Raw genomic sequence first — 10,474 nt, forward strand, 5'->3', positions numbered from 1 at the left:
TCGAATGTGGATCTGAATGAAAAATTGGTAATGATTTTAATCATTTTATAGTTTACATGGTTTAGAAGACTTCAGTTGGAGGAGTAAAAGGTAGATTTGAAATTTGTGGCTTGGAGTTAAACTGCTTTGACTCATAGTCTAAAGTTGGCTTTACCATTTTTTGATGGTAATAAAAAGATGTGGAGTCCAAGTTAGGTAGGACAGTTATACTGCTTATAGCATCTCCAAATTAAAGTTCAATCTTCCAATCTAGAACCTCATACTGGACTTTTATTTGGTTCATATATTTAATTTGTTGAGACGGTTTCAAAATTGTTATCGTATTTGTGTCGAATTTTAAAAAAATGCAGTATTTTTAGAGGATTAGACACACACCTATCGACATTTATAATGAGTCTGAACAACATAGATTCACGTGACTATAATGATTTTGTAGGACCAAAAAGGGGTTTCCTTTTCCTTATTTTTCCTCTTTTAGATTTATCAATCAATAGAAAATGTAGAACGCCTCTCGTTTAAAGTAATATTTTCTTGTAATATTAAACTCAATTTTTCCTAGTTTAAATGAAAAAACATGAATATTGAAATACAGTTGTGTCCATAATGCTTGGGACTAAAGTGGTGTTATTTTTCTTGTTTTCCAAATTCTTTAGCCAAAAAAAAAAAAGCATTTAGGCGTTATGTTGAGAGGAGTAATTCAGATCATATGACCCAATAGCAGGGGATCCACTTTGTTGAGTACGGGTTCATAGAATTAATAGCTTTTGTTCAAATTTTATATATCTGTTAAAATATTTATAAATATTTGACTGTGAACTCAATTATTATCATATATTAACTTGAATCGTCCCCATTAATTTAAAATCTTGGATCCATCTCTACCCAATAGCCTAGTTAGGTTAACACTTGTCAATGGTACAAACCTAGTCTGATTTTCTTTATTTTTTATTAAAGGGTTTAGTTATGAAATTGGACATTTTTTTCCTCATTAGTTTGAGTTGGCCAACAAAACTACCTATCATTTCTTGTTGTTTAGTGCATAGACTTTGTGTATTTAAAACCACAACTTTTTTTTCTCCCTCAGCACTCAAACTTGTAAATTATTCTCAACCAACTCAAACTTCTCTAAACTTGAAGAAAATGGCATCCAAAGTCATGAATATTATAGCTCTAGTACTAGTTGTAGTTGCCCTGTTTTGGAATAAGGGTGAAGCTCAATCAAATTGTATGACTACATTAGTTGGATTGGCCCCATGTATGAATTATGTTACTGGAAATTCATCCACTCCATCCTCATCTTGCTGCACAGCCCTGTCTAGTGTTGTCCAATCCAATCCTCAATGCCTCTGCTCTTTAGTTAATAGTGGTGGTTCTGGTCTTGGAATTTCCATAAATCAAACTCTTGCTCTAGCCTTACCTGCTGCCTGTAATGTACAAACTCCTCCACTCAGCCGGTGCAATGGTAAGTTTCAATCCTTAAAATCTTTTATGATAATTATCACGTCATGCGTGACATCCTACATGCCAATTTGTGTCTTATGTGTATTATGTCATATAGGACTGATGTGTCTATTTGTTCAACTTTATACAAGTTTAAGTGTCTACTTATTCCAAAATTTGAGGGTATTAATATGAAATCAGACCAAGATAAATAACACATTTATGTATTATGCCTTTATACACCAACCGACCATATAAAGAAATTTTGTATATCTTAATGATAACTATAGGTAACCCATTCATTAAGAATGAGATTACTAATCTACAAAATAAGACAGTTCATCTCTACTACAGGCAAATATATACTAATAGTAATAAAAATATATACCACTACAAATCAAGTCATTTATCATGTTACCATCCCACTTTTATTTAGGCGACTTGATTGTGTAAAATTTTTATACTAGTATATTTAGAAGTTAAACTTGTATAATAACCCACTATTTTATTATTTGTTTTTGCATTTGCACAAAGCAGCAGCTAATGGACCAAGTGGTTCAGTCCCTGCAAGTTCACCTTCAGGTTCCCCTGCCCCAACTGGTTCATCTGATGAAACACCTGAAATCCCAGCAACTCCATCAGGATCAGGTAATTCTAGCAACACAAAAAATGGACAAAACCAGAAAGAAATCATTTTTGCCTATTTATCTGAATCCTATATATAAGCACCTTAAAAGTGGGATGCTAATATTTTTGCAGGTTCATCAGGGTCCAAGACAGATTCTTCAAGAAATGGATCCTCAAATGCAGGAAGCAACATCAAAATGTCTTTCAGTTTAATGGGATTCATACTCTTCATTATATCAAGTGTTTTGGCTTAGCTTGCTTTGCACTTCTCTGTCTCTTTCTAGCTGAAGGAGACTCATTTTTTTTGATATTGAAACATTGTTATTGTGATTTTTTTTATGCCATGCCTTTTTTGGGTCTACTGTGATTTGTTGTAATTTAGTAGCTATTTCTTTTTTATTAATAGTTTGATTTATGCTCGTTGTACCATCATTTGTTTTAAAATAATTATCTCTTTCATCAAGAGTGGTTTTTTTACTCCTTCTCTAGGAGTTTTCGCCTTTATTTTTCAGGATTGAAATAATTAAGTGTCATGCAAAAGCTAGTAATTTTTTTTTTGGAAGACCATGAATAAAAAGCCAAAAGAGAAATAAATCAAAAAGATACAAACATTTAACGTGGTTTGATCAATCGACCTAATCAAGTAGAGTAGATGAGCAATCCACTTTATAAAAGAGAGTACAAAATATCGAGAAAAATAACCTCATAAAATTCACTCAAAATAAAAAGAGGTTTACACAAGCTGACATGGGCGTATGCAAAGGGGGGTCATCGGGTTCACGTGAACCCATGCTCCCGATCCGAGATCATATATAGTAGTGTTATATTTTTTAAAAAATATTTAAATATAGATGTGTGAACTCACACTTGAAGTATCATATAACGCATGATTGGGTGCACCTCTCTAAGTGAGATTAAAACTTTGAATCTTATACCTATTTTGTTTTTTATTCCTTTCTAAAATTGGGTAACACATCTCTAAGTGGTAATTGGTAACACTTTTGAATTTTTAATTAATATTTGTATTTTTATTTATTTTTCTTTAATCTTTCAAAAATTTTAAGTTTGTCACATTGAAAATTCCTAAAAAAATTTAGCACTGTAAAATTTGTATATAATTAAATACAGAAGAATAAAGAAAAACAAAAGCAGTAAATGTATTAAACGAATATTGGAGACCATAGAATTCAATGTGTGTGCTTAAGACATTTAATTCTCTCACAGTATCCGATATTGTGGATTATTTCCTCCAACGATAAAATATATACATGATATTGACGTAGCGGCACGTCAAACATCAATACCTTCAACGAACTCAAAGATAGTCTTCAAACCACACTAATTTTTTTTTGATGTTTTCGATGCAGAAAAGTGAGGTAATCCTCAATATTTATAGCCAAACTTCTGATTGAAATGGTGCGAAAAACACCTATTTGGAAGAAAAACTTGTTTGAAACATGTTTGGTGTCTATTCAAAAGGATAAATATATTTTGTCTAAAAAATTATCAATCAAATAATTTATCGAAGCTGTAGCCGTGCGGCGATGACTACGGCACAATGGGGCACTCTCTTAGCCCTTTAAGAGCTAAAGGGAGTGTTTCTTAATATAAGGACAATTTTTTCTTTATTCTACAAAGTACCAATGACTTTTCATTTTTCCTTCACTTAGTTCCCCACATTTTCCAATTCACACCTTATCTTTAAAGCTTAATCTTTAAAGATCACAAACCCAACAATATTATGGTTTATCTGCTTGATTTTAAGAGTAGGGAATTCTTTTTAAACACCTAATCTAATATCGCAAAAGAAATTCTTTCATCTCACTTTTGAAATTTGTCAAAAGTTATGTTATAAGTGATAGCCAAGCTCTAATGGCTACTGCTACATCAACAATGGAGGAAAATGAAAGAGACGAGAGAGGGATCTAAGAGAAGAATGAGCTGCCTTACTTCTCATTCAATACAAAACTGCTATTTATACAAGTATCTAACTAACTCTGTTAATTGTAACAAACTAACAACCTATCAATTAGTTATAACTAACTTTGTAACTAATCAATGTACAAGCTGAATTAGCTAAGACTCTATGTACTGCTTGGTATAGCTATTACTAATTTCTACACTCCCCCTCAAGTTGGGTGATGAAAAATGTCTAATAAACCCAACTTGAATATCATCTTAGTATGCAGTTGCTTGCCCAAGGCTTTAGTGAATATGTCTGCTAATTGTTCTCTGCTGGCAATGTATGTAGTTGTGATCAAGCCTTCTTGTAACCTTTCTCTAATGAAGTGACAGTCAATTTCTATGTGCTTGGTCCTCTCATGGTACATAGGATTTGAGGCTATTTGTAATGCTACTTTGTTATCACAATGTAACTCCATTGGTAGCTCAACATTAGTACCTAATTCTTTGAATAAGCTTTGTAATCACACCAACTCTGCCTGTAGTTGTCATACTTTTGTACTCTGCTTTTGCTGAGCTTTTTGACACTGTGCTTTGCTTTTTAGACTTCCATGAAATCAGAGAATCACCATATTTTATCCCAAAACTTGTTACTGACTTCCTTGACAATAGGCAAGATGCCCAATCTGCATCACAAAAAGCAGTAATCTTTCTTGAATTTTTGTTGCTCATCAGTAGTCCAAGTGCAGGTTGTTTCTTGATGTATTTCATCACATGTATGGTTGCCTCATAATGTGCTTTCTTAGGTGCATGCATAAATTGACTTAGATATTGTACTGCAAGGAGATATCTGGTCTTGTAATTGCAAGATATAGTAATCTCCCTATGAGTCTTTGGTATATTCTTCTGTCATCCAACTTTGTATCTTTTCCTGTGGATTCAAAAACTTTATCATACTTTAAACTAGTTAACTTTTGGTTTTGTTCTAGTGGTATTGTAGCAGGCTTTCCTCCCCCTAAACCACATTTTGAGATCAACTCCAGTGCATACCTTCTTTGGTTCAACAGGACGCCTTTGGTTGATCCGGCAAACTCTATCCCAAGAAAGTATCTTAACTCTCCTAGGTCATTTTGAAGTTGTGATTCAATATCCTTTTGGCTTCCTGAATAAGTCCCTTATCACTACCAGTGATCAACAAGTCATCAACATAAATGTTATATCCCGTATTTTATACGGTTGGATATGTTACGGTAGCCATGCTAAAGTTAAGGGAATGACCATCTTCCAATTTTTTTTATACAAGTTGGATATAAATATTATTTATGAACATTAGTAGTGTGGAAATATTGGGAAAGGCTAAGGGCAAAAAAAGAAAATTTGCAAAGTGGCCTATGATAATATTGTGGAAGCCTAGGGGTAAAACGGAAATTTCACAAAGTGTTCAAGAAAATTCATGTAAGAGGTGTATGTGGGCCCCACTCTTTTATGGCCATGTGATGAGTATATATGAACCAAAGTGTACATGGCAAGGCAATTAAGCCATCTTTATTTTTTTAAAGAGAAATTGTAGAAAAAAATATAAATGGGGTCATAAGAATTCGGAAGGAATTGAAGGCCAAGTAGTGAGTCGTAGGACTCGACTTACTTGTGTAAGCTATTACTTTGGATGTGTTACATACTTAAACTACTTGAGTACGTACCAAGCTTACGTAGTAAGGATTACATATGTTCGTAAAATAAGACGAGATTACGAACCCACGAGGGGAAAAGGAAGTGACACGTGGCAGCAGCTAGTTGTGCCATGTGGCAGCAGCTGGAGCAAGAAGGGGTGGGCCCCACATGCCACATGGCAGCCTGTGATTGGAGGAAAGGGGTGTGTGGCCCAATAGGGGCTTGACACGTGTCACCAATGAGAACTTGACACGTGTCACCAATAAGGGAGTGACATGTGTCACCCCTTAGATGGCATATATATATATATATATGTCTTATGGCTTATTAAACCTCCACACTCATCTAGAAAAATCAAGAGAAAACAAGAAGAGGAGAGAAAACTCTAGCTAGAGAAAGCAAGGCCACGGATTTGGAGAACAAAAAGGTAAAATTTCCGATTTCGTTCCGTGAATTAATTATTTAGGGTGTATCATGATGCTATGAAGGTATTGGTAATGTAAATTTATGATTTGGAGCAGCCCAAAACGTTACCAAATAGCCCTAAAATTTTAGCCGTGCTACGAGAGCTTTCGAGGCAAGTTTTGGCGAATTTGGCGAGTTTCGGTAAAGGTAAGGTCTCTCCTTTCAAATTGGAGTTTATGATGTTTCTATGAGGTGTATTACATGTCCTAAATATGGCTGGAAGTAGAGAAAATGTATAAGGATGCTTGATGTTAGAAACAACTAAATGAAAGTCGTAGTAGCTAAATCGAAGTCGCGTAGTGTGTTGTTGTTGTGGCGCTACGGGTGCAGATGGTTGGGTTGTATGTTGTAGGGATTTAAAGTATTTTAAAAAGGGTGTGGTTTCTGATGGTTTCAGCCACACGACCCTCCGGTTGGTATGGTTAAAGATTTTATGAAATAAAGGTTAAAAACTCTATTTTGGTATCGTAGTTTTATGCTAGTTGTTTGGAGCTTGTGTTGTATAAAGTTGAGGTGATTTGATTGTATATATACTTCTGGTTGTTGTTGTTGATATGGTTGTTGACATGGTAGCCGAGTTAGATTCTCAGGGATGGTGTATTTATAGAGGAGATGCTGTTAAAATTTCGGCGGATTAGAAATTAATTTGTTTGAAGGATTAAGACAAGTATATGGTGATGAATCTAATGACTTTGTCAACTCTCTTGAATGTAGACTAACAAGTTGGAAGAATAAGAAAAGCTAATAAGGCACGACACAGGTATGTAAAGTCCAGAATTCATTTTGGCATGTCTTTAGCATAAGTATGTAAGGCTTACCCTTTTCTTTCAAGGCATGATCCCGATGTTATGGTTCATAAGTGCTTCCATATTTTCTTTGTTTTCAAAATCTAGGTGTCAATGGTCCCAAGGGAATGACTACTTTTTCTATAACTCGTCAATGTTTTCCAAAATGTCTATAGCTTTCCAAGACAAAGGTTTACAGTATTACAAGCTTTTATGATAGTAACGATATATTTTACAACGACATTGATGACGTCGAGAATGAGAATATGTTATAATGGCTATGATAAGAATGGATTCATGTCTAAAAGGTTCTTGATATTACTCTCGTCTTGATTTTTAAATAATAGTCTCATCTTATAACAATTATTCCTTCAAGGTGAGACGAAGCGACCATGATTAATCCATAATATAATCGGAGGTTACCGACCTTTCGTCACTCCGATAAATACATGACTTTCATTGGGATCTCGTGCATGCTGTCTATATATATATGTATATATATAGGGGGGATATGGGGAGGTGTATATGTGGCGCTATAGACGTATTTCCACCTGATCAGTTGGAGTAATTTTCATCCTGGACGCGGGATGCCCGGATGCGGGACATATGTGGACGATATGACATGTTCTATTTTCTATGTGAAAAAGAAATGTTTTTAAAGATAAGACAAGCATGCATGGCATTCGGCTTAAAAGTCACTCATATGTACAGGTTACTTCTCTACCTTGTGATATGTTCTATATTTCTACCATGTTATTATTCATATTTATATTTCTTACTATGTTACTATTCATGACTTACATACTCAGTACAAAGCTCGTACTGACCCCTTTTTTCTTCGGGGGCTGCGTTTCATGCCGCGCAGGTACACCCAGATGAGTAGAAGCAATTATAGAAGATGTTCCAGCGGGGTTAGCAACTCCACTTGTTCCTAGAGTGCTGCCGAGTCAGATTATAAGCGCTATGATGTTTCATTCGAAATTAGAGACTTTGCAGACAGAGTTGTGGGTATAGAGTGTCAGCTTTGTAAGCGGCGTCATCAGCCAATATGTTATTATGTCATATGTCACGAGTTTTATGGGATGATGAATTTTGGAAATCAAGATTTGGAAAGCTTAGCTATGTTTTTATTTCTTTTGATGTAAAAGTCTAAAGAGATTAAGTATGTAATATGAGGCAGCGGGTTCGCTTGACTCCGAGCATGGGGTCGGGTGCCCATCACACCCTATTAAGATCGAGGTGTGACAATAAACAAGTATGATGGCAATCCCACTTTTATTCTTTTTGGTGAATAATGAATAATCCAACTTGCTTTGTGTAAAACTAGATTGAACTAGTGCAGTAGCAAGCTTTAAGTTCCATTGTCTACTAGCTTGTTTCAAGCCATACAGGAATTTGAGTAGCCTGCATACTTTATGCTCTTCTTGGCTACCAAAACCTGGTGGTAAAGTCATGTAGACTTTCTCTATGAGATCACCTTGGAGAAAAGCATTGTAAGCATCCATCTGAAATAAGGGTCAATGAGACTGAGTAGCTATAGAGATCACAATCCTAACTGTCACCGTCTTAACCATTGGGAAAAATGTATTATGATAGTCTAAGCCTTCTTGTTGGGTGTAGCCTTTGGCAACCAACCTGGCTTTGTATCTCTCAATAGAACCATAAACTTTATACTTCACCTTATGTACCCATTTGCAACTAATGAGAGTCTTACTTGTAGGAAGATCAACAACCTCCCAAGTATGATTTTCAGTGAGAGCAGTAATCTCTTAGTCCATAGCCTGGATCCAAAGTTTATCTGTAGTAGCTTGTGACTAGGATGTGGGTTCTGATATTAAGGAAGAAAAAAATGTGACATAAGCTTTGTAGAAAGGAGAGACATAAGAGTAGAAAAGACAAATTGAGATAGGATGATGGGTAGTAGGCTTGATTATGTAATCAGTATGCCATATGGGAGGTTTGACAGCCCTTGTAGATTTCCTACAAAGTGGAGGAACAGGTGAAGGAGTAGGACTGTTAGTAGGTAATGAAGAAAGTGGAGAGAAAGTTGGGGTATGATCAAGAATAACAGATAGAAGACAGAGAATTAGGTTGAGATGCAATTGAATCATTCTAAGGTTGAGTGGAATACTAATGTTCATTTAGAGGATGAGAGAATGCTGAGATGGGAAGAAAAGTCAGTTGAGTAGAAGATGAATCAGAGGCTAGAAATGTGGACTTGGGATGCTGGAATGGAAATATTTCTTCTCTAAATATAACATCCCTACTTACAAAAAAGGTGTTAGTAGAGATGTTATAGAGCTTAGAGCCCTTTTGAGTAGTTGAATATCCTATAAAGATGGAAGGTATGGCCTTAAAAGACAATTTGTCAATGAAAACAGACTTAGTTGCATATCATAAACATCCAAAAACTTTCAAATGTTGTAGATTTGGTTGATATCCATAAAAGAGCTCATAAGGTGATTTGTTGGACAAGATCGTGGATAGAAATCTATTAATGAGGAAGGTTGCAGTAAGGACACACTCACCCCATAATTTAAGAGGTATATGAGCCTGAAATCTGAGAGCCCTGGCCATCTTAAGGAGATGCCTATGCTTCCTCTCAGCTATGCCATTTTGTTGAGGGATATGAACACAGGAACTTTGATGTATAATTTCATGAGAGGTAAAATGGTTGTTACACTGAGTATTGAAAAACTCCAACCCATTGTCTGATCTAACAATCTTAACAGATGCAGAGAATTGTATTTTAATGAGATTAAATAAATGAGTAATGTGCAAAATAACATTACTTTTCAATCTCAACAATTAAATCCAGCTCATTCTACAATAGTAATCAATAATTGTGAGAAAATATCTATATCCATTGTAAGTACATTGCTTATAAGGACCCCAAACATCCATGTGAATAAGTGCAAAACAAAAGAAGACCTCTTAGTCCTACTAGAAAACAAAAATTTAGTTTGTCTAGCTAGAGGACATATGAGACAAGATTTGGACTCTTTATTCTGAAATAAAGACTTAACGAAAGGAATCTTCTGTAGAACTGCAGTTGGTGCATTTCCAAGTCTGAGATTCCAGAGAGAAGAACTAATTTGAGATGAGGTGAGACAATGTTTGATGGCTTGAGTGGAGGAAGAACAGGATGAAGGTTGTACATGAGCTTTCATAAGTAATGACATGTTGGTAGATGTAAGTAGATATAGTTCTTCCTTCTCTTTACCAATCCCCTTCACCTTGCCAATGTAGAGGTCCTGAAAGAGGCAAAAATAAGGATAAAAAGAAACATAGCATTGGAGTTCTTTGGTAAGTTTGGAAATAGATAATAAATTTTATCCAAAGTGAGGTACATGCAGTACATTGTGAAGTATACAATTGTCAAACAGTGTTACTATCCCAATGTGTTTAGCCTTAGTGGTTTGGCCATTTGGAACATAAACTTGGCTAGAATGTAATAGTGCAGGTGATAAATTAAGTAGAGATTCCAGATTATAGACCATGTGATTGGTAGCTCAGTGTTAACAACCCAAAGAGATTTGTCTGATCTACAGAAAGACATTTTGAATTGAGACAAGTAATAGGGT

General features: G+C 35.2%; 1 protein-coding gene across 1 annotated transcript; it reads left to right on the forward strand.

The window, feature by feature from the left end:
• Positions 1-1,088: 1,088 nt before the first annotated feature.
• On the forward strand, positions 1,089-2,530 carry LOC129881740 (non-specific lipid transfer protein GPI-anchored 5-like). Its single transcript, XM_055955851.1, has 3 exons — positions 1,089-1,462; positions 1,978-2,088; positions 2,200-2,530. The coding sequence occupies exons 1-3, from the start codon at positions 1,141-1,143 to the stop codon at positions 2,319-2,321; spliced, it is 555 nt and encodes a 184-aa protein (XP_055811826.1). The 5' UTR covers positions 1,089-1,140; the 3' UTR covers positions 2,322-2,530.
• The last annotated feature ends 7,944 nt before the right edge of the window (positions 2,531-10,474 follow it).

Source organism: Solanum dulcamara, chromosome 3 (assembly GCF_947179165.1).
Source record: "Solanum dulcamara chromosome 3, daSolDulc1.2, whole genome shotgun sequence".
Classification (NCBI taxonomy): Eukaryota; Viridiplantae; Streptophyta; class Magnoliopsida; order Solanales; family Solanaceae; genus Solanum; species Solanum dulcamara.